The sequence below is a fragment of the Phyllobates terribilis genome, unplaced genomic scaffold, assembly GCF_046119375.1.
Source record: "Phyllobates terribilis strain yellow unplaced genomic scaffold, ASM4611937v1 Scaffold_7__3_contigs__length_470593459, whole genome shotgun sequence".
NCBI lineage: Eukaryota > Metazoa > Chordata > Amphibia > Anura > Dendrobatidae > Phyllobates > Phyllobates terribilis.
Window position 1 is genome coordinate 223,466,310 of NW_027362767.1, and position 25,517 is coordinate 223,491,826.

The 25,517-nt window shown below is 44.3% G+C and overlaps 1 protein-coding gene across 4 annotated transcripts in view; it reads right to left on the minus strand.

Moving 5' to 3' along the window:
• DENND1A (DENN domain containing 1A) overlaps positions 1-25,517 on the minus strand; it is a 754,510-nt gene that overhangs the window by 3,115 nt on the left and 725,878 nt on the right. For 2 of the 4 annotated variants that reach the window (XM_073639756.1, XM_073639755.1), the window contains 3 exons: positions 17,651-17,739; positions 3,444-3,572; positions 2,706-2,958 (listed from right to left, as the gene is read on the minus strand). In XM_073639756.1, coding sequence (XP_073495857.1) covers positions 2,706-2,958; positions 3,444-3,572; positions 17,651-17,739 — 471 coding nt within the window. The remainder of the gene's footprint in view (positions 1-2,705; positions 2,959-3,443; positions 3,573-17,650; positions 17,740-25,517) is intronic. The other 2 variants (XM_073639759.1, XM_073639757.1) reach the window with 1 other exon arrangement.

Consider the following 25,517-nt stretch of genomic DNA (forward strand, 5'->3'; position numbering starts at 1 on the left):
TTTCTGTATTTTCATGACTATGAAAATTGTACATTCACACTGAAGGCATCAAAACTATGAATTAACACATGTGGAATTATATACTTAACAAAAAAGTGTGAAACAACTGAAAATATGTCTTATATTCTAGGTTCTTCAAAGTAGCCACCTTTTGCTTTGATGACTGCTTTGCACACTCTTGGCATTCTCTTGATGAGCTTCAAGAGGTAGTCACCGGAAATGGTCTTCCAACAATCTTGAAGGAGTTCCCAGAGATGCTTAGCACTTGTTGGCCCTTTTGTCTTCACTCTGCGGTCCAGCTCACCCCAAACCATCTCGATTGGGTTCAGGTCTGGTGATTGTGGAGGCCAGGTCATCTGGCGTAGCACCCCATCACTCTCCTTCTTGGTCAAATAGCCCTTACACAGCCTGGAGGTGTGTTTGGGGTCATTGTCCTGTTGAAAAATAAATGATGGTCCAACTAAACGCAAACCGGATGGAATAGCATGCCGCTGCAAGATGCTGTGGTAGCCATGCTGGTTCAGTATGCCTTCAATTTTGAATAAAACCCCAACAGTGTCACCAGCAAAGCACCCCCACACCATCACACCTCCTCCTCCATGCTTCACGGTGGGAACCAGGCATGTAGAGTCCATCCGTTCACCTTTTCTGCGTCGCACAAAGACACAGTGGTTGGAACCAAAGATCTCAAATTTGGACTCATCAGACCAAAGCACAGATTTCCACTGGTCTAATGTCCATTCCTTGTGATCTTTAGCCCAAACTTGTCTCTTCTGCTTGTTGCCTATCCTTAGCAGTGGTTTCCTAGCAGCTATTTTACCATGAAGGCCTGCTGCACAAAGTCTCCTCTTAACAGTTGTTGTAGAGATGTTTCTGCTGCTAGAACTCTGTGTGGCATTAACCTGGTCTCTAATCTGAGCTGCTGTTAACCTGCGATTTCTGAGGCTGGTGACTCGGATAAACTTATCCTCAGAAGCAGAGGTGACTCTTGGTCTTCCTTTCCTGGGGTGGTCCTCATGTGAGCCAGTTTCTTTGTAGCGCTTGATGGTTTTTGTAACTGCACTTGGGGACACTTTCAAAGTTTGCCCAATTTTTCGGACTGACTGATCTTCATTTCTTAAAGTAATGATGGCCACTCGTTTTTCTTTACTTAGCTGCTTTTTTCTTGCCATAATACAAATTCTAACAGTCTATTCAGTAGGACTATCAGCTGTGTATCCACCTGACTTCTGCACAACACAACTGATCGTCCCAACCCCATTTATAAAGCAAGAAATCCCACTTATTAAACCTGACAGGGCACACCTGTGAAGTGAAAACCATTTCCGGTGACTACCTCTTGAAGCTCATCAAGAGAATGCCAAGAGTGTGCAAAGCAGTCATCAAAGCAAAAGGTGGCTACTTTGAAGAACCTAGAATATAAGACATATTTTCAGTTGTTTCACACTTTTTTGTTAAGTATATAATTCCACATGTGTTAATTCATAGTTTTGATGCCTTCAGTGTGAATGTACAATTTTCAAAGTCATGAAAATACAGAAAAATCTTTAAATGAGAAGGTGTGTCCAAACTTTTGGTCTGTACTGTATGACGTGATGAATACAGAATACTTCGTAGGGATAATTCAGGTACTTTGGTTATGTGTTCATACAGGAACAAATATCATGATTCTCTTCAGTAATTAGCTGTGTCCATCTAATGACCAAGATTCTCATCTTCAAGACATCTTCCATTATGAGAGTTGCCATTCAATCACTACAAGCAGAAATCTTAAAAAAGCCACATGTCAATATATTATTAATGTCTTACCATAAGTGGGACATTACCTTTTAATAAAGGGAATCTGTCAGCAGGTTTTTGTAATGTAATCTGACAGCAGCATAATGTAGGGGCAGAGACCCTGATTGCAGCGATGTGTCACTTAGTTTACTTGGTGCAGCAGTTGTGATATAAAATTTTCTCTGCTTAAGATCTAGCAGAGCTCACAATGCTGATCTATGTATAACCCCGCCCACACCACTGATTGGCTGCTTTCTGTATATTACCCCGCCGACATCCCTGATTGGCTGCTTTCTGTATATTACCCTGCCCACACCACTGATTGTCTGCTTTCTGTATATTACCCTGCCCACATCACTGATTGGCTGCTTTCTGTGTATAACCTCGCCCACACCACTGATTGGCTGCTTTCTGTATATTACCCCGCCCACACCACTGATTGGCTGCTTTCTGTATATTACCCCGCCCACACCACTGATTGGCTACTTTCTGTGTATAATCCCACCCACACCACTGATTGGCTGCTTTCTGTATATTACCCCACCCTCATCACTGATTGGCTGCTATCTGTATATAACCCCACCCACATCACTGATTGGCTGCTTTCCGTATATTAACCTGCCCACACCACTTATTGGCTGCTTTCTGTATATAACCCCGCCCACACCACTGATTGGCAGCTATCTGTGTACACTGTACAGTGACAGAGCGCTGTTAATCAGTGTTGGGGGCGTGGTGGGACGAGGAGGCACGAGACACCTAGTCCTGCAGTGATAAAACACAACCTAGTAAGTGACACATCGCTGGAGTCAGGCTCTCTTCCACTACATCATGGTGCACTCAGATTATGTAGCAAAAACCTGCTGTCAGATTCCCTTTATTAAAAGAGTCTACGCTTTCTTTTTTATTAAAGTATGACATTTCACCTGATAATCAAATGTAAAATGGTCTTCATGGTCCTCCTTGGGGGTTCTCAAGTCTTCCAAACTCTTGGCTTGACTTATAAACGGTGGTTGCGATTCCACATTAAAATTACTAAAGATATCTTCGAGCAAATTGATATTTGGGATCTCCTTATGTGACGGCTCCTGGTCAAGCACCGAATCGCTTTCCTTTTCTGGGCTGATGATCTCATCGCCGTCAGGATCTGATTCCTTTAATGTTCGATACTGTTGTGGCCTAAGACAAGTTAAAAGGAAAAATTCAGATGTCATTGTACTTCATTTATGGTAAAAACTAAAATTATACAAAAGGGAAGAGAAAATTTTGCTGGCTACGCAAGTCCCTGCCCGATGAGCTGTTTCCAACGTCGTGTAAGTTGAAGTTAGCGCAGCTCCGTTTCCCGTGCAGTGACAGTTCTCAGGTGCTGCAAATCGGCTCCTATTGAAGTGAATGGGAGCTGAGCCGCAGTACCCAGGATTGGCCACTACACAGTGAGTAGGGAAAATCTACAACTAAACTTTGCCATTTCCACAACAGAAGTTGACATGGGACGGATTTAATAGTTTGCACCACATGTCCAATTATGCACGGAAAACTTTTATGGCAAAGCGGATGAGAAAATCTGCAGACGTTCCATCCCGTCATCATGGACCTGATGTTCTTCAGGCTGATTTAGTGCAAGAGGAAAAGTCGTGTTATCGATAGAAAAGAAAGACAGAGACCATTCAAAGGGAGCAGAGAAGATAAAGTTTTCAGAGAAGGCAGAGACAGGATCCTCCTCCTGCAGGAACTCATCCTCAGAGGAATCTTCAGAGAGGAAGACAGTATAGTGGCGTGTGGGCTTCACGACGCTGAGAAGACAGGAGGAGAAGACAGTTAGCAACGCTCCATGTTCTCGCCTCACATATACACAGATTCCTACATGTAAATGCTCTTAGACACGAGTCCTGATAAAAACATGGAAAATCCACATTTCTTACAACTGGAAAATGTTTGTAAGCTAAATGAAAAAAAAAGCGTAGACAAAGCGGAGATGTAGTATATCAAAAACATATCTAGATGAGAGCCATGACTGGGTAACACTAAAAGAACAAAAAAACAAACAGATTTCACGATATAAACTGCATACATGATTAAAAAAAAATTAAAAAAAATCTTAGACCTGAAGAGACAGGGGTACTTACTATGAACATCTGTTATTATTCTTTTTTATTATATTTTTCCCTGCCTAATATTAAAATATGAGTTCAGCTTTAGCTCTAGCTGGACTCATGAAATGCTAGTTTTCAAACCGGGATTATACAGCCATTTTGCCATGGATTTTATTTTCACAGTGAGTACACCAGCCTCATCAAGTCTATGGGATCTTTTTATGTTGTATGTAGTCTGTAGTGTAAAATTTGGTGACAGATCTGCTTTATTTTTTGTTTAATTGATAACACTTTTAGTATAAAGATGCTAATTACTGTATCCTGTCTTTTTTATTTTCTAAGACATAGCAATTTATTTAATTTTTTTGCCCACTGTACTGGAGACACATTTCCTTTCTGAACGTGTGCTTTAGAGCAGCCAAAATGAACGGGGGTAAGCTGACAAAGAAGGTGCATTATACTGTATGGAGGACTATGGGGAGTGCATTATACTGTATGGAGGACTATGGAGGGTGCATTATACTGTATGGAGGACTATGGAGGGTGCATTATACTGTATGGAGGACTATGTGGGGCCATTATACTGTATGGAGGACTATGTGGGGCCATTATACTGTATGGAGGACTATGTGGGCCCATTATACTGTATGGAGGACTATGTGGGGCCCATTATTCTGTATGGAGGACTATGTGGGGCCATTATACTGTATGGAGGACTATGTGGGGCCCATTATACTGTATGGAGGACTATGTGGGGCCATTATTCTGTATGGAGGACTATGGGGAGTGCATTATACTGTATGGAGGACTATGGAGGGTGCATTATACTGTATGGAGGACTATGGGGAGTGCATTATACTGTATGGAGGACTATGGAGGGTGCATTATACTGTATGGAGGACTATGGAGGGTGCATTATACTGTATGGAGGACTATGGGGAGTGCATTATACACTGTGTGCAGAATTTAGACAAGTTGTATTTTAGAGGATTATTTTTATTATTGATCAACAACTATGTTCTCAATCAACCCAAAAGACTCATAAATATCCAAGCTTAATATTTTTGGTAGTTGGAGTGGGTTTTTTTTAGATTTGGTTATCTTAGGAGGATATCTGTTTCTGCAGGTAACTATTACGGTGCAGAATTATTAGGCAACTTAATAAAAACCAAATATAATCCCATCTCACTTGTTTATTTTCACCAGGTAAACCAATATCAGTGCACAAAATTTAGAAATAAACATTTCTGACATGCAAAAACAAAAACCAAAAAAATTAGTGATCAGTACAGCCACCTTTCTTTATGATGACACTCAACAGTCTTCCATCCATAGATTCTGTCAGTTGCTTGATCTGTTTTCGATCATCATTGCGTGCAGCAGCCACCACAGCCTCCCAGACACTGTTCCGAGAGGTGTACTGTTTTCCCTCCCTGTAGATCTCACATTTTATGATGGACCACAGGTTCTCTATGGGGTTCAGATCTGGTGAAAAAGGGGCCATGTCATTATTTTTTCTTCTTTTAGACCTTTACTGGCCAGCCACGCTGTGGAGTAGTTGGATGCATGTGATGGAGCACTGTCCTGCATGAAAATCATGTTTTTATTGAACGATACCGACTTCTTCCTGTACCACTGCTTGAAGAAGTTGTCTTCCAGAAACTAGCAGTAGGTCTGGGAGTTGAGCTTCACTCCATCCTCAACCTGAAAAGGTCCCAGAAGTTCATCTTTGATGATACCAGCCCATACCAGTACCCACCTCCACCTTGCTGGCGTCTGAGTCGGAGTGGAGCTCTGCCCTTTACTGATCCAGCCTCTGGCCCATCCATCTGGCCCATCAAGAGTCACTCTCATTTCATCAGTCCATAAAACCTTTGAAAAATTAGTCTTAAGATATTTCTTGGCCCATTCTTGACGTTTTATCTTATGTTTCTTGTTCAAAGGTGGTCGTTTTTCAGCCTTCCTTACCTTGGCCATGTCCCTGAGTATCGCACACTTTGTGCTTTTTGATACTCCAGTAACGTTGCAGCTCTGAAATATGGTAAAACTGGTGGTGAATGGCATCTTGGCAGCTTCACGCTTGATTTTCCTCAATTCATGGGCAGTTATTTTGCGCCTTTTTTGGCCAACACGCTTCTTGCGACCCTGTTGGCTATTTGCCATGAAACGCTTGATTGCTCGTTGATCACGCTTCAAAAGTTTGGAAATTTCAAGACTGCTGCATCCCTCTGCAAGACATCTCACAATTTTGGACTTTTCAGAGCCCGTCAAATCTCTCTTCTGACCCATTTTGCCAAAGGAAAGGAAGTTGCCTAATAGTTAAGCACACCTTGTATAGGGTGTTGATGTCATTAGTCAACACCCCTCCTCATTACAGAGATGCACATCCCCAGATTTACTTAATTGGTAGTTGGTTCTCAAGACTATGCAGCTTGGAGTAGGACAACATGTATAAAAAGTATCATGTGATCAAAATACGCATTTGCCTAATAATTCTGCACACAGTGTACTGTATGGAGGACTATTGAGAGTGCATTTACTGTATAGAGGACTATGGGGAGTGCATTATACTGTATGGAGGACTATGGGGAGTTCAGTATACTACATGGAGGAGTACGGGGATTGCATTATTCTATATGGAGGACTATGGGAAGTGCAGTATACTATATGGAGGACTATGGGGAGTGCATTATACTGTATGGAGGACTATAAGGTGCATTATACTATATGGAGGACTATGGGGAGTGTATTATGCTATATCGAGGACTATGGGAAGTGCAGTATACTATATGGAGGACTATGGGGAGTGCATTATACTGTATGGAGGACTATAAGGTGCATTATACTATATGGAGGACTATGGGGAGTGTATTATGCTATATCGAGGACGATGGGGAGTTCAGTATACTATATGGAGGACTATGGGGAGTGTAATATACTATATGGAGGACTATGGGGAGTGTATTATACTATATGGAGGACTATAGGGAGTGCATTATACTATATGGAGGACTATGGGGACTGCATTATACTATATGGAGGACTATGGGGTACATTATACTGTATGGAGGACTATGGGAAGTGCAGTATACTATATGGAGGACTATGGGGAGTGCATTATACTGTATGGAGGACTATGAGGGGCATTATACTATATGGAGGACTATGGGGAGTGTATTATACTATATGGAGGACGATGGGGAGTTCAGTATACTATATGGAGGACTATGGCGAGTGAAGTATACTATATGGAGGACGATGGGGAGTGTATTATTCTATATGGAGGACTGTGGGGAGTGCATTATTCTAAATGGAGGACTATGGAGTGCATTATACTATATGGAGGACTATGGGGAGTGTATTATACTATATGGAGGACTATGGGGAGTGTATTATACTATATGGAGTACTATGGGGAGTTCAGTATACTACATGGAGGACTATGGGGATTGCATTATTCTATATGGAGGACTATGGGGAGTGCATTATTCTATATGGAGGACTATGGGGAGTGCATTATACTATATGGAGGACTAACGGAAGTGCATTATGCTATATGGAGGACTATGGGGAGTGCATTATGCTATATGGAGGACTATGGGGAATCCATTATACTATATGGAGGAGTATGGGGAGTGCATTATACAATATGGAGGACTATGGGGAGTGCATTATACTATATGGAGGACTAACGGAAGTGCATTATGCTATATGGAGGACTATGGGGAGTGCATTATGCTATATGGAGGACTATGGGGAGTCCATTATACTATATGGAGGACTATGGGGATTGCATTATTCTATATGGAGGACTATGGGGAGTGCATTATACTATATGGAGGACAATGGGGAGTGTATTATACTATATGGAGGACTATGGGGGGTGTATTATACTATATGGAGGACTATGGGGAGAGTATTATACTATATGGAGGACTATGGGGAGTGCATTATATTATATGGAGGACTATGGGGAGTGCATTATGCTATATAGAGGACTATGGGGAGTGCATTATGCTATATGGAGGACTATGGGGAGTGCATGCATGGAGGACTATGGGATGTATTATACTGTATGGAGGACTATGGTTTGCAGTATACTGTATGGAGGACTATGAGCCCCATTATACTATATGGAAGGCTCTGTGGGGCGATTTTAATATTTGGAGGGCTATGTGGGTGCCATTATAGTGTATGCAAGCAATTATACAGTGTGAAGGTTTTTTGTGGTGTCCATCATACTGTGTAGAGGGCTGCGTGAAAGCCATTATACGGTTTGGAGGTCTAGTGAGGGCCATTATACATTGTGGTGAGGTGTGTGGGCCATTATACTGTATCTACATACAGTATAATGGCCCACACACCTCAGGCCCATTATACTGCCAGGGGGGTTGTGTGGGGGGTCACAATTTGAGGATCATACTGTGTTGGGGTCACCATACTTTACCAGGGGACTTGAGGTGGGGTACAATAAGGTCATCCTACTATGCATGGGGAGGGTACTGTGGAGGAATTCACTGTGAGGGTATCATACAGTATTTGTGTGACACTTTTGTTGGCATCATACTTTATGGGGTCAATGAAAGGGCAATATAGGGGCTTCAGTTGGAGGAAAATTACTCTGTAAGGGCTGCAAAGTTGTGACATATGCTCTACTGTGACCTTGACAAATATATATATTTTTTGGGGTGTGTGGCCAATTACAACTTCTGCTATTGGCCCCATGATTTCTATGTACGCATCTGTATATTTTAACACAGGTGTATACATATATATATATATATATATATATATATATATACATATATAATATCAATTCTTGTACTTGGGCTAGTGATACTTTTCATATCGTGTTAAATAGGTAGTTCCAAAAAAGCACCGTTTAAAATAAGAAAATAAAAATAAAGATGCATATTATTAAGATATATATATATATATATATACATACACACAGGGGGTACGCAAAGTATTCAGACCCCTTTAAATTTTTCACTCTTTGTTTCATTGCAGCCATTTGGTAAATTCTAAAAAGTTCATTTTTTTCTCATTAATGTACACTCTGCACCCCATCTTGACTGAAAAAAACAGAAATGTAGAAAGTTTTGAAAATTTATTAAAAAAGAAAAACTGAAATATCACATGGTCATAAGTATTCAGACCCTTTGCTCAGTATTGGGTAGAAGCCCCCTTTTGAGCTAGTACAGCTATGAGTCTTCTTGGGAATGATGCAACAAGTTTTTCACACCTGGATATGGGGATCCTCTGCCATTCTTCCTTGCAGATCCTCTCCAGTTCCATCAGGTTGGATGGTGAACGTTGGTGGACAGCCATTTTCAGGTCTCTCCAGAGATGCTCAATTGGGTTTAGGCCAGGGCTCTGGCTGGGCCAGTCAAGAATGGTCACAGAGTTGTTCTGATGCCACTCCTTTGTTATTTTAGCTGTGTGCTTAGGGTCATTGTCTTGTTGGAAGGTGAACCTTCGGCCAAGTCTGAGGTCTGAGGTCCAGAGCACTCTGGAAGAGGTTTTCATCCAGGATATCTCTGTACTTGGCTGCATTCATGTTTCCTTCAATGGCAACCAGTTGTCCTGTCTCTGCAGCTGAAAAAGACCCCCATAGCATGATGCTGCCACCACCATGTTTCACTGTTGGGATTGTATTGGGCAGGGGATGAGCAGTGCCTGGTTTTCTCCACACATACCGCTTAGAATTATCACCAAAAAGTTCTATCTTCGTCTCATCATTATTTCTCATAGTCTGGGAGTCCTTCAAGTGTTTTTGAGCAAACTCTATGCGGGCTTTCATATGTCTTGCACTGAGGAGAGGCTTCTGGAGGGCCACTCTGCCATAAAGGCCTGACCGGTGGAGGGCTGCAGTGATAGTTGACTTTGTGGACCTTTCACCCATCTCCCTACTGCATCTCTGGAGCTCAGCCACAGTGATCTTGGGGTTCTTCTTTAATTCTCTCACCAAGGCTCTTCTCCCACTATTGCTCAGTTTGGCAGGACGGCCAGGTCTAGGAAGACTTCTGGTGGTCCCAAACTTCTTCCATTTAAGGATTATGGAGGCCACTGTGCTCTTAGGAACCTTGAGTAATGCAGAAATTCTTTTGTAACCTTGGCCAGATCTGTGCCTTGCCACAATTCTGTCTCTGAGCTCCTTGGGCAGTTCCTTTGAGCTTATGATTCTCATTTGGTCTGACATGCACTGTGAGCTGTGAGGTCTTATATAGACAGGTGTGCGCCTTTCCAAATCAAGTCCTATCAGTTTAATTAAACACAGCTGGACTCCAATGAAGGAGTAGAACCATCTCAAGGAGGATCACAAGGAAATGGACAGCATGTGACTTAAATATGAGTGTCTGAGCAAAGGGTCTGAATACTTATGACCATGTAATATTTCAGTTTATCTTTTTTAATAAATTTGCAAAAATTTCTACATTTCTGTTTTTTTTTCAGTCAAGATGGGGTGCAGAGTGTACTGTAATGAGAAAAAAATGAACTTTTTAGAATTTACCAAATGGCTGCAATGACACAGAGTGAAAAGTTTAAAGGGGTCTGAATACTTTCCGTACCCACTGTATATACAGTTGTGCTCAAAATTTTACATACCCCGGCAGAATTTTTCCTTTCTTGGCCTTGTTTCAGAGAATATGAATGATAACAAAAAACTTTTTCTCCTTTCATGGTTATTGGTTGGGTGAAGCTGTTTATTGTCAAACTTGTTTTCTCTTTTTAAATCTTAATGACCCTGATCAAAAGTTCACATACCCTGGTGATTTGGGCCTGATAACATGCACACAATTTGACACAGATGGGTTTGAATGGCTACTAAAGGTAACATCCTCACCTGTGACCTGTTTGCTTGTAATCAGTGTGTGTGCATAAAAGCAGAGTGAGTTTCTGGGATCCAGACAGACTCTTGCATCTTTCATCCAGCCACTGATGTTTCTGGATTGTGAGTCATGGGAAAAGCAAAAGAATTGTCAATGGACCTACGGGAAAAGGTAGTTGAACTGTATAACACAGGAAAGGGATACAAAAAAATATCCAAGGAATTGATAATGCCAGTCAGCAGCATTCAAACTGTGATTAACAAATGGAAAATCAGAGGCTCTGAAAAAACCAAACCACAGTCAGGTAGACCAACAAAAATTTTGGCCACAACTGCCAGGAAAATTGTTTGGGATGCAAAGAAAAACCCACAAATAACATCAGCTGAAATTCAGGACTCTCTGAAAACTAGCGGAGTGGCTGTTTCAAGATGCACAATAAGGAGGCACTTGAAGAAAAATAGGCTGCATGGTCGAGTCGCCAGAAGAAAGCCATTACTGCGCAAATGCCACAAAGTATCTCGCCTACAATATGCCAAACAGCACAGAGACAAGCCTCAAAACTTCTGGAATAAGGTCATTTGGAGTGATGAGACCAAAACTGAACTTTTTGGCCACAACCATAAACGTTACACTTGGAGAGAGGTCATCAAGGCCTATGATGAAAGGAACACCATTCCAACAGTAAAGCACGGAGGTGGATCGCTGATGTTTTGGGGATGTGGGAGCTACAAAGGTACAGGAAACTTGGTAAAAGTTGAAGGAAAGATGAATGCAGCACGTTATCAGCAAATACTGGAGGCAAATTTGCACTCATCAGCCCGGAAGCTGCACATGGGACGTACTTGGACGTTCCAACACGACAACGATCCAAAACACAAGGCCAAGTCGACCTGTCATTGGCTACAGCAGAACAAAGTGAAGGTTCTGGAGTGGCCATCTCACTGTTCTGACCTCAATATCATTGAGCCACTCTGGGGAGATCTCAAGCGCGCAGTTCATGCTAGACAGCCCAGGAATTTACAGGAACTGGAGGCTTTTTGCCAAGAAGAATGGGCAGCTTTACCATCTGAGAAAATAAAGAACCTCATCCACAACTACCACAAAAGACTTCAAGCTGTCATTGATGTTAGAGGGGACAATACACGGTATTAAGAACTGGGGTATGTGAACTTTTGTCATTAAGATTTAAAGAGAGAAAGCACAGTAGTTTGACAATAAATGGCTTCACCCAGCCAAGGACAACTGTGTATATATATATATATATATATATATATATATATATATATATATATATATACACACACACACACACACACACACAGTTAGGTCCATATATATTTGGACAGAGACAACATTTTTCTAATTTTGGTTCTAGACATTACCACAATGAATTTTAAACAAAACAATTCAGATGCAGTTGAAGTTCAGACTTTCAGCTTTCATTTGAGGGTATCCACATTACAATTGGATGAAGGGTTTAGGAGTTTCAGCTCCTTAACATTTGCCACCCTGTTTTTAAAGGGACCAAAAGTAATTGGACAGATTAAATAATTGTAAATGAAATGTTCATTTCTAGTACTTGGTTGAAAACCCTTTGTTGGCAATGACTGCCTGAAGTCTTGAACTCATGGACATCACCAGACTCTGTGTTTCCTCCTTTTTGATGCTCTGCCAGGCCTTCACTGCGGTGGTTTTCAGTTGCTGTTTGTTTGTGGGCCTTTCTGTCTGAAGTTTAGTCTTTAACAAGTGAAATGCATGCTCAATTGGGTTGAGATCAGGTGACTGACTTGGCCATTCAAGAATATTCCACTTCTTTGCTTTAATAAGCTCCTGGGTTGCTTTGGTTTTATGTTTTGGGTCATTGTCCATCTGTAGTATGAAACGACAACCAATCAGTTTGGCTGCATTTGGCTGGATCTGAGCACACAGTATGGCTCTGACTACATCAGAATTCATTCGGCTGCTTCTTTCCTGTGTCACATCATCAATAAACACTAGTGACCCAGTGCCACTGGCAGCCATGCATGCCCAAGCCATCACACTGCCTCCGCCGTGTTTTACAGATCATGTGGTATGCTTTGGATCATGAGCTGTACCACGCCTTCGCCATACTTTTCTCTTTCCATCATTCTGGTAGAGGTTGATCTTGGTTTCATCTGTCCAAAGAATGTTCTTCCAGAACTGTGCTGGCTTTTTTAGATGTTTTTTAGCAAAGTCCAGTCTAGGCTTTTTATTCTTGATGCTTATGAGTGGCTTGCATCGTGCAGTGAACCCTCTGTAGTTACTTTCATGCAGTCTTCTCTGTATGGTAGATTTGGATATTGATAAGCCTACCTCCTGGAGAGTGTTGTTCACTTGGTTGGCTGTTGTGAAGGGGTTTCTCTTCACCATGGAGATTATTCTGCGATCATCCACCATTGTTGTCTTCCGTGGGTGCCCAGGTCTTTTTGCATTGATGAGTTCACCTGTGCTTTCTTTCTTTCTCAGGATGTACCAAACTGTAGATTTTGCCACTCCTAATATTGTAGCAATTTCTCGGATGGTTTTTTTCTGTTCTTGCAGCTTAAGGATGGCTTGTTTCACCTGCATGGAGAGCTCCTTTGACCGCATGTTTACTTCACAGCAAAACCTTCCAAATGCAAGCACCACACCTCAAATCAACTCCAGGCCTTTTATCTGCTTAATTGAGAATGACATAATGAAGGGATTGCCCACACCTGTCCATGAAATCGCCTTGGAGTCAATTGTCCAATTACTTTTGGTCCCTTTAAAAACAGGGTGGCACATGTTAAGGAGCTGAAACTCCTAAACCCTTCATCCAATTTTAATGTGGATACCCTCAAATGAAAGCTGAAAGTCTGAACTTCAACGGCATCTGAATTGTTTTGTTTAAAATTCATTGTGGTAATGTCTAGAACCAAAATTAGAAAAATGTTGTCTCTGTCCAAATATATATGGACCTAACTGTACACAAACACACAAACACATATGTATATGCTTTTTTATTTTATTTTTACTATTTTTAAAGAACAGTGCAATGTCAATGAAAATTGTAGGATGCAAAGAAAATTCTGCCCCACAAATGAGCAAGGCCAGGAGCAGGTTGCTCGGGTCACAATCGTGCTCACTGAATGCTCTTCTCCTACTACACACTTTACGCTTTTCATTGTGCATAATTTTTAAAACCCTTGAAGATGTATAAATTCCTCTGCCATTGAAGATAATTGAGATTTTGCTTTGTTGAGGCTCAAAATACGGTATGTCAAGCTCTCCTCATCATTGATCAGGACCACTGCCGGTAATGCACGGCACATTTGGTTCCCCTTGTGTTAACACCTGCACGTGACACTGGTGACAGCTTGCTTCTTTTTAAATACCATGTCAGACACACATCCTGCAATAGCCGCGGGTAGCGCGGAGCCTGTGTGCATTATTACAAGTGCATGGGTTTATTTTTAATGAGGAGGATAGACATGGTGAGAAATCACGGACAGGCCTGCCTCACATCACTGTGGTCAGGACCAGGAATTGCTGACAAATGGAGATATTTCAAATTTAATTGACATGTAAATGAGCCGGCGAATATAATGAGAGGATGGAGGAATTGTGAGAATGACGGATCTGTACATGAACAAATATTGACTAAGGGACTGTAATAAACACCCCTCGCAAGAGAATACGACTGCTGGTGTATCAGAGGCGATCTGGTAGTAATCATCATACATCTCACACTACTAATACACTCCGGAGGCGAGAACGCAGTTACTGCAGGGGCCGGCAACAAAGAGGGTCTCATCCTTTACCAATGGTCGTTTGTACGAGGGGGGGCCCAATATTTTAGGGTCATTGCTCATGCCGTGTTACACGTCTTGCTAAAGGGGCTAGACATTGACTTAAAGGGAATCTGTCACCAGGTTTTTGCCTCCTTATATGATAGCAGCATAATGTAGAGGCAGAGACCCCGATTCCAGTGATGTGTCACTTACTGGGCTGCTTGCTGTCATTTTGATAAAATTACAGTTTTATCAGCAGGAGATTATCACTAGCGGACTACTTGGTCTGCTGCCAGGTAGTGCAACCCCACCCCTCACCAGTGAGTGTACACAGAAAGCAGCCAATCAGTGGTGAGGGCGGGGTTATACACAGAAAGCAGCCAATCAGTGGTGAGGGCGGGGTTATACACAGAAAGCAGCCAATCAGTGGTGTGGGAGGGGTTATACACAGAAAGCAGCCAATCAGTGGTGAGGGTGGGGTTATACACAGAAAGCAGCCAATCAGTGGTGTGGGCGGGGTTATACACAGAAAGCAGCCAATCAGTGGTGTGGGCGGGGTTATACACAGAAAGCTGCCAACCAGTGGTTTGGGCGGCGTTATACACAGAAAGCAGCCAATCAGTGGTGTGGGCGGGGTTATACACAGAAAGCTGCCAATCAGTGGTGTGGGCGGGGTTATACACAGAAAGCTGCCAACCAGTGGTGTGGGCGGGGTTATACACAGAAAGCAGCCAGCCAATCAGTGGTGAGGGCGAGGTTATACACAGAAAGCAGCCAATCAGTGGTGTGGGTGAGGTTATACACAGAAAGCTGCCAATCAGTGGTGAGGGCGGGGTTATACACAGAAAGCAGCCAATTAGTGGTGAGGGCGAGGTTATACATAGAAAGCATCCAATCAGTGGTGTGGGCGGGGTTATACACAGAAAGCAGCTAATCAGTGGTGAGGGCGGGGTTATACACAGAAAGCTGCCAATCAGTGGTGTGAGCGGGGTTATACACAGAAAGCAGCCAATTAGTGGTGAGGGCGGGGTTATACACAGCTCAGCATTCAGATAACTGGTAGTTCTCTGGAGCAGAGAAAACTCTGATTTTATCAAAACTACAGCAAGAAGCCCAGTAAGTGATACATCGCTGGAATCAGAGTCTCTGTCAGTACAATATGGGGTAGCAAAAAATACAGAAAAAATCATTTCTGCTAAGCCATTCTGATCTCATGAGGAAACTGCATGCACCACAGAAGAAAAAAAAAAAAACGCAAGAAAAGCAAAAACGCACTGTGTGAATGAGATGTTAGAAATCTAATTCATTTTGGCGTCACTGCGAAACGCTGCTTTTTTTTCTGCGCTTAACACTGGTAAAAATGCTACGTCTGAACAAGCCATTAAACCGAATGCACAGCTGGTCCTCTGGAGCGGCAGCACCCGGGGCATCATGTCTAACCATTAGCACTTACCTATATGTTTAAATACAGCCATAATATTTTGATATAAAATAATAATATTAAAATATTTTAATATTTTTACAAGATTTTTATTATCATTTATTAAAGTAATGCAGAGATTTGGAAACTCAATAACAAGAGAATGTGAAAAAGTCTAAAACTGTATAAACTAAAAAAAAAAAAAAAAAAAAAAAAATAGCCTAACATTTTTCAGGGGATTGGACCCTGCATTGTACCATCTAACACCACAAGAGGGCAGTAGAGTTCCATGTTCCTTTTTCTATCTCCCAAAATAAAATAAAAAACCTCAAGAGCGACCGTGAAAAGAAATCACCTTATACAAAGAAATTAGCATTTTTCATTCTTTTGTGCAAACTGCTACCTTCAGTTTGTATTGTGATCACAAAATCAGATGGGTATGGCGATATGACAACTTGCATTGTGCATTAGCCAAAAGGTCCAGCTACACCTTGCTCCAGTGAGCACTAATGAAAGTAGGCAAGATGGATGGAATAAAAAAAATTGTATTTTATGAAAGACAAAAAATGGACGTGAGAAAGTTGCCAATACCCGGCTTCTACGAAAAAGACCCAACACGGGTGCACTAATACCGTGCAAGTGGAGACTGTCACCAAACAAGACCACTTACATAATGCTATGGAGTTCAGTACAGCGGTATATACGGATGATACCTCCAGTTCTAGGGTAGAGGAATGGCAACATACAAACCCACTGTACAAGACGGCAGAGCTCCATGATGGGCATACAGGGTGCATCGATCCAATTCCTAACCACACCTGAATGCAGGATATAACGGATTATTCCCATCTTCATGAATCAGATAGTTCTTGGAACTACAAGCAATTTTGCAATTTACCGCTTATTAAAATTTTCAGCCATTCTTGAGATATTAACACTTTTGTTTTACAGCTCGTTGCCATGGAGACCGACCACCGCTGCTAGACAGCAGAACGTGCACAGTGCTTACAAGCTCTTTTCTATTGAGCTTGTAAGCGCCGTTTTTGAAGCTGGCCAGGATCACTCAGCACACTGTTCCCTCCTATTTTCATCTAGCTGTCGGTGGTCGGTTTCCTGGGCAACGAGCTGTAAAGAAAAGTGTTAATATCTCAAGAACGGCTGCAAATTTTCAGAAGAGGTAAATTGCAAAAGTGCTTGTATTTCGAAGCTCTATCTGATACTATCCATCTATGAATATGGGAATAAGCCTCTAAAGAGTTGATCATACGCCTTTCACTTCTGTATCGGAAGGCACTCGGACATGGCGTCGGTCAGGTATCAAGCAAGCGCCCTATTCTAATGAATAGGAGAGGCGCACAACATCTGCTGGGCGAGCACAAGACCTTTCAAGGGGTGATTTTGCAGGTGTGGCTGATCCCAGGGTGCTGCATGTGTTTCACCTCTCCCGGCCACACTGCACCTGTACTAGCCAATGGTTTGAACCTGCAGGCACCTGTAGCTGAGTAATCCAAACCCATTTTCAATATAATCCATGGAGGGCGTAAAAAAAAAAAAAAAAGTTGCTGCTGTATTTTAAAAATGCCTGAAATCCCAGCATGAAGCAATTAAAAACAAAACTGTTCACTCGGCTGCAGCAGATTTGTATTATTTTAGTGATTTTTTACATTTAATCATTTTAGTGATTTTTTTTACATTAAAATTTCAGGTTAATAAGTGAATGAGCATGGGTCCTGTAACGCAGAGGTCACTTACTGGTCCGGGCTGGAGATCGATGTCCTGCGGCTTTCCACCATAGCGTTACTTTTGGGCCGGCGAGCCACATTTGGCCTTGGGGGACGGACCTGTGATGAAAACATGATATTTCAGGCTTGAGATTAGCAGTTCTACTTAATGTCCTTGGCGCGAACGCACAGAGAAGAACTTGGTAACATGATAAATATCACTGATCTGTAACATCTAGATATTATTTTACCATCATTAAGAAACAAATTAAACTTGGAGATACCGGTGTGAATCAATTCGCTGGATCCGGTCCATTGCCCACATCAGCAATCTGTGGCTGTCGGACAGGAGCCCTGAAAACTGCCTCCTACTTCTTGGCATCAGCGGCATCATGCAGGTCTGAAACATGTAGCCTGGAATCGCAGTGGATATTTTTTTTCTGCCTTTTTAATTTTTGTGCAGTTGCGTTCAGCCATTTTTTGTGTCTTTTATACTACTGGATCAATGGAAGCAATTCTCTTAAGAAGATGGGAGTGCCAGCTTTCGTTTGGACGGTTGCAGGTCAGTAATGTCTGTCTCTTACCTGCCAGTATTTGCGGCTCTTCTTTTGATTAGTCGGCCTGGTGCAATGTGATTGTTGAGGCGTGAGGCACATGTGATGTCGAGCCAGGCCAGCTAATCAAAAAAAGAGCCGCGGATGCTGTCAGGCAAGAGGCGGTTCTCAGGGATACCAGCCATTGGCCATAGATTACTCACGCGGCCGCTGAACCCGGTCATGAGAATTGTTTCCTACCAACTGAAGCAGCAATGCTTTTTAGAATGGGAAAAACCTGCTTAAAAAGTAGGAAAAATCCTGGCTCATCGAAGCTTGCACTCCATTGATAAAGGATTGAGACATAAAATGGATCAGATCCGATTTTTAATGTGTGTCGGATTTCCCTACTATAAATGGGTGGTCCAGGATTATACGAACCCGTCTGCTTTCTCCAAAAAGCAGCTCCACCCCTGTTTTTTGAACTGTACGTGGTATTGCAGCTCAGCTCCATTGATTTTATAGGGTTGAACTGCAGTCCCACACAAGACCTGGAGACGCCAGGATGGCATAGGTGACACTAGCAAGCACAATAGTTTTCTTTCTTTTTGGGGGTACTACCCACAGGAATGTTCTCTGGCATTGGTCGTATATGCCATCGGTGACCAGCTCGCGTTCCCCTGCTCTCTATAGGTACGAGAAGAGGTATTTTCTCGTCTATATTTCAAGTTGCATGTTACAGAGCACAGGCCCAGGCCAGAGAAGAGGTGTAGAAGTTGGTGACAGTTTAGTAGTTGCAGGTCAGAGGCGCAAGCAAAGTGCTGAAGACAGATGAGAGGAGAGATGGAGATCACAGCGCTGTGGAGAGAGTCTACAATGGGAAACAGAAACCTGAATCCTGTCCAAAAAGGAAAAGGAGCCAGAGCAACGACTGGCAAAACATTAGTAAAACAGTTAGGAAGAGTCAGTCTGGTAGATGTGCTGAAGATCAAACCAGATGGAAACCAGTGTTACTAATGATATTCTGCTCATGAAATGATGCACTATTACTTAAGACAGATGCAAGACTCCATATTTCCCTCTGTTGCCAGTTTGCAGCCTGCGAACAGTGAGGGGTTTAGCAGAATATTGGCCGGAAATCAAGACTCCTTCCCGTTTTATCACTAAATCGCTCCTAGTGGTGACGAGAGAGAAGCAGCACTCGCCCTGGACTCCATCGCTCATCCTTAGCCCGGTACCCTCACCACACAGGGGACCTTGTTAAGGACCATATCTGCTTTCTTGATACTCGATCTCAAATACAAATCACTTCAGCATTATCTAAGACTCAGATCTATTTCTGGGCTGACGTTTTACTTCTTGATGATATGATTGGACTAGATTCCCTTCCTCGACAGCAAGGGAATCTGTCAGTAGGATCAACCCTTCTATATGGGCACGTAGGGCATAGGAAGCTGAATAAAACGAGACCTTGATAACTGCGATCCGATGTCTTATTCCAGAGAAATCCACATTTTTCTTATATGTAAATGAGCCATTAAGATCTATGGGCCGGACATAGATCTCCCTGAGAATCTGCCTATTTTAAATGACAACGGTCGTTACCAGTGTGAGACATGTAGATGAGGAAAGCAGACTGTTAGTCATAACGTGACTCGCACTAGTAATGTCCTCTTTCAATGGGGACTTCATCAGGGGCATTGTGGAAACGCGCGTCGGGTGTTTGGTGGGTGAGCCTATACTTGTCTTCATCATAATATGCACTGTTTGCACTTTATATTATTTATTGAATGGCACCTCTATTTATTATTTTTCCCCCCTCTTTTAAATGGATTAATATGAATTTACCCTTTGACTGTACATTATGGTTTTTATGTCACTCATATTTTTGTAACTCATTTTGTGACAAACATTAAGGGTTATGTATTCTTCTGCTCAGGTGTCCTCTTGTATTTCTTTGATCCTTGGGGTCATTTTTCTCCATTTGGCTCACCCACCATTCTTGTCTAAGTTTGTTATGACGGATATTTATTCCCCTTTTTTAACAAATTATTAAGATTTCTTGATCACTTTTGATCCATTTACTCCTTGCACATCTCATTTTTGATCTTGTCTCAGATTACATAGCAAAAACCTACTGACAGATTCCCTTTAACGCTGTAACAGAAATGGAAAAATTGAGCTGAACATTCTTTATTATTACTATGTACTTTAATGTTAACAATCATTTTACAAAAAAGGGACATTTACCAACGATAATGACACATAAACATGTATTGAATGCAGGAAAGCAATAGACAAGGTCAAGACGCTGACTAAATTGGATCTGTCACAATACAAGCTGCACACATTATTAAATAGATTTCTCAGACCTGTTGATGCCGGTGTTCTAACTTTGAAAAATCCACGTGACTGTATAATCCTGATATGAAGATGAGCATTTTATAACTGGATTGCTCATTCTAATATCAGGCAAGAAAACTCATAGCGGATTAAACAGCATTCTGGTATGGATTTTCAAGGTAAATACACCAGCATCATCAAGACTAACAGATCTATTTAATAATTTATGCAGTTTGCATTGAGAACCCAGGTGACAGATCAACTTTGAAGGGCTACAAATAATAAAAGTGATACTCATCCCTGCAGATCCACTCTCGTGTTCCCGTTCGAAAAACAAACCAGTCCTGTTTCAACATTCAGGTTTTTCTATGCAGTTTTTGAAGCCCCAATTCTCATCTGATAAGTCTCCCACTGGTCTTCGTTTACTGTGATATTGCATTGAGATCCCCAAATATCCAGATAATGGATTGGAAAAATCCCTTTAAACATTTTTCACTACTGTTTTTTATCTGTAACTGCCTACTTCATCATAAAGGGGTTGAGGTGCTGATAAAACTGTTTTTATCTTTTTTTTCTCCACTCCGTGGATATATTTGTGACACCCCAGGGGTCTGGTTGTCACAGTGATAGAGATATTACGTCTGAGAGCAGGTGGGAGGTCTCTTGGTCAGGAATCCTATGCATGCCACACCTCCTGCCCAGTCTTGGGAGGGGAAGAACTTCCCCTGTATAAACCCGGGGCTGAGGCAGGGTGAGTCAGACAAGGAGAGTGGAGAAGAGAAGCAGCATAGGAAACAGCAGAATTACAAGGAGTCAGGGGCTGGCAGCTACAGAGCTCGCCCTGACTAAGAAGATTCTTTACCGGACCCGGAGTCCGAGGCTGTGGGGACTAACTTCTACCCAGCAGCAGAATCCGTCAGGCAGGGGATTTCAGGTCCCCTGGCCCAGAAGCCCGAAGGCCCGGTCACACGCGTGGGACCAGCACCGCCATCGTGGAGCGGAAGCCATTAGAAGGCCCCGAGTCACCGGCCATACGGGTGAGCACCACACGGTACACTCAGGGACGTGGGCTACTTACATCAGCTTCTAGCAAGGTAGCCAGAAGAGTACAGTCAGCTTGGGAGGCCTACAACTACGCCTGGCCAGGGGAGATCCCATCTGCTCAAGGACTGACCAGGCCCCGTTCGCTAGCAAGTACTCCGGGAGGGTCTATCGTTGTTACCAGTAAAGACCCTGAACGCTACCATACCGTCTCTGAGTGGTTCCTGCTACCCCCATCATCCACGTCGGCTGCCCTGAGGCCATACCCCTCCCGTTGGGGGTTATACTATCACGCTGCACCATCCTTCCACCGGCCTCAGCGGTCTGCCCTGCAGCAGCAGCCCCCTGGCTGCATTCAACGGGTGGCGTAGTCATCAACCATTTTCTACCGCTAACAGACTGCCGTTCAGTTTGACTCCCTGGGCACGGACCGGGTCACCGCCACGAGACTACAACCCTAAACAGATCCGGCTCCGGGTAAGCTCCCGCGTGCGCAACGCAGCACGACACAGGCCCAGGGGCGCGTCAATTTTGGCGTAGTCGGCAGGATCACGTGCCCGCAACCACCGGGTACTGCGTGCCTGAAAAGCAAAGACTGTTCAAACTTACCAGTGGTGAAGATTCCCGCCATCGGTGAAGATTCCCGCCATCCGGCGCCATCTTCAGCCTTCTTCCCGCCATCCGTGGAGTTTTCCCGCCATTGGACGCCATCTTGAGGACGCCGCGCGGGAAGAAGAGGGGCGTGGACTCCGAAAGCGCGCGAGAACTGAAGCCCCGCCTCACGTCCGGACGTTGCGTAAGGTCCTGGAAGGAGCCCAGCAGACGCCGACGTCACAGGAGCGCGACGGAAGGTCCTCAACCCTGACGATCCACTGCGGAGCCGCGGCCTACGGAACAGGATCATCGCAAGGTAGGCCACGGTCCACTAGGGGGGAGGAAGATGTCGGATACGGAGGAGAGCTCCACTGCCTCAACCCCCGCCAGCGCTACCGCTGTTGCAGTTATGCCCTTCACCATGCCCTATATCCCGGGAGCAGCTTGGCTACCCCAGTACTCAGGGGAGTCACATACCCTGCATGACTTTAGAGAAAAGCTGGATAGCCTCTTCCAGGTGTACCCCCTCACAGAAGAGCAAAAAGTGAGCATCCTGGTGGCCCAACTAACTGGGGCAGCCAAAAGGGAAGTAAAATCCTGGCCACCTGGGAGGAAGACTGTCGCAGGGATACTAACCCGGCTGAAGGACACCTTTGATACCCGCACCTCAGCCGAGATTAAACTTAGATTCTACGGGTGCAAGCAGCGAGCGCATGAGAGTATAAGGGACTATGCACTCAACCTACAAGAGGCCCTGAGGGCCATTAAGCAGACCGACCCTAATGGAGTGGGAAACGAGGACAGGCTGTTGACCGAACAATTTATAGAGGGTTTATATTGCAATGCCCACCGCACCCAGTTGCGGGCAATGGCCTTACAGGACCCTCATCTAGAATTTGCACAGTTCAAGGACAGAGCCATCCGGGTGCTCCGAGAACCGGCACCAGGTGGCGTTGTGACCCACAGACGCCCCACTACCACTTACTACCAGGAGGCGGCGCCCTTGTCAGCAGGGCCTGTGGGAGCTGATGCGCAGGCTTTGGACAATGACCCGGCTCCAGACCTACACCATCAGGTCCAAGAGCTAGCTAAAAGCGTTGCTGCGCTAACCCGAACTGTGCAGTCTTTACAGGTTTCCACTCCAGGGAAGATCCAGCTGGCATCCGGACCGGAGGACATCCCGTGGCGTCGACCAAGGAGGACCCCACCGGCCAGAGGAAGACCCAGTGACCGATACAGCGAGGACGGACGACCCATCTGCCGCCGCTGCAATCAACCCGGACATATGGAAAGGTACTGTTCTTTAAACGGGCACAACCTGGGGTAGAGGGCCAACCCCCAGGAAAAAGATCACCAGGCCCATCGAACTGGCGCGACAGATATGTGGGAGGACGTCCAGTCTTGCCTGTGGTACTGGATGGCATTCCCATGAGTGCCCTACTGGACACCGGGTCACAGGTCACCACCATCCCGTACGTGCTCTTCAAGCAGTACTGGAATGACTCGGATATTACCCGCTACCCTGACGACGACTTGAGTATCATCGCCAGCAATGGTCAGCCCGTGCCACAGATCGGATTTAAAGAGGTGACCATCAAAATTGGTAGAGTCGAACTGGCCGCACAGGGACTGATCATTGTAGATATTGACAAACATGAGAGTCACCCAAAAATAACTCTAGGAACTAATGTAATTGAAAATTGTCTTGCAGAGGTGATTTTCCTTTTACAGCAGGTTGCCAAGAATGCCAGCTCCGGCGAGCAGCGGGTGCTCCAGAAAGAGATCCGGGCACTGATGCAACGGCAACAAGTGGAACTCTCCGGCGGTGAGATTGGTAGCGTAAGAATGTGTGACCCTTTTCCTATTGCCATGCCCCCAAAAAGTGAAATGATGATTTGGTGCCGGGCAGCTATTGGTCTGAGAGGTAGAGATTACCAGGCAATGGTAGAACCAGTTTACTCAGACAGTAGGCCCACCATTTTGACAGCACGGGGGGTGGTCAATGTACGCCATGGGAGGGTGCCCGTTCGCATAATAAATATCGGGGAGAGGGAAGTGTACCTGCCCCGGTATGCCACGCTAGCCAAATTATATACCACTAATCAAAATTCTATACAATCTGTGGAACCCTTGCCTCCATCTCACCCGGAGGAAGGTAACGGCTCTAAGAAAGACATGGAGGACTGGTGTCAGCAACTACATCTGGGTACTGACTCCACTCCCTCACACCAGAAACAAGGAGTCTATCGGGTGGTTCAAGAGTATGAGAGAGTGTTTAGTAAACACCCGTTAGACTTCGGGCGAGTCAAGGGGGTAGAACACCGCATCCCCACGGGAGATCATCCTCCCATAAAAGAGAGGTATCGACCCGTACCCCCTGCACATTACCAACACGCCAAGGGGATGCTTAGAGACATGAAGGAGGCTGGGGTAATCCGGGATAGCTGTAGCCCCTGGGCAGCCCCACTAGTTTTAGTCAAAAAGAAAGACAACACCATGAGGATGTGTGTAGATTACCGGAAAATCAACCGTATCACACACAAGGATGCGTACCCCTTACCAAGGATAGAGGAGTCATTGGCTGCTTTAAGATCTGCTAACTTCTTCTCTACCTTGGATCTCACTAGCGGGTACTGGCAGGTTCCTGTAGCAGAGGCGGACCGGGAGAAGACCGCATTCACCACCCCGATGGGACTTAGCGAGTTCACCTGCATGCCGTTCGGACTCTGCAACGCCCCAGGAACCTTCCAACGATTAATGGAGTGCTGTCTGGGCCACAGAAACTTCGAGACGGTCCTGTTGTACCTGGACGATGTCATCGTATACTCCAAAACTTATGAGGACCACCTGAAACACCTGGCGGAGGTGTTCGAAGCTCTGGCGAGTTACGGCCTAAAGGTGAAACCCTCCAAGTGTCACCTCCTGAAACCAAAGGTGCAATACCTGGGACACGTGGTGAGCGCTGACGGAGTGGCTCCCGACCCCGATAAGATCACCGCAATCAAAGGATGGCCAAGCCCTTCCAGCGTAAAAGAAGTGCGGCAGTTCCTAGGGTTGGTAGGCTACTACCGAAGGTTTATTCCCGGTTTCACCAAAAAGGCGGCGCCTATGCAGGACCTCCTGATAGGCCAGTCCCGGAAGGCCAAGAACCAGAAGCCGCCCTTCAAATGGGAAGAGCTAGAGGAAGAGTCCTTCCGCCAGCTGAAGATGGCCCTCACGGGGGATGAAATCTTGGCGTATCCGGACTATAGCCAGCCCTTCATCCTCTACACCGACGCCAGTAACGTCGGGCTAGGAGCCGTACTGTCCCAGATTCAGCAGGGGAAAGAGCGAGTAATCGCCTATGCCAGCCGAAAACTGCGACCCACCGAAAGGAATCCCGAGAAT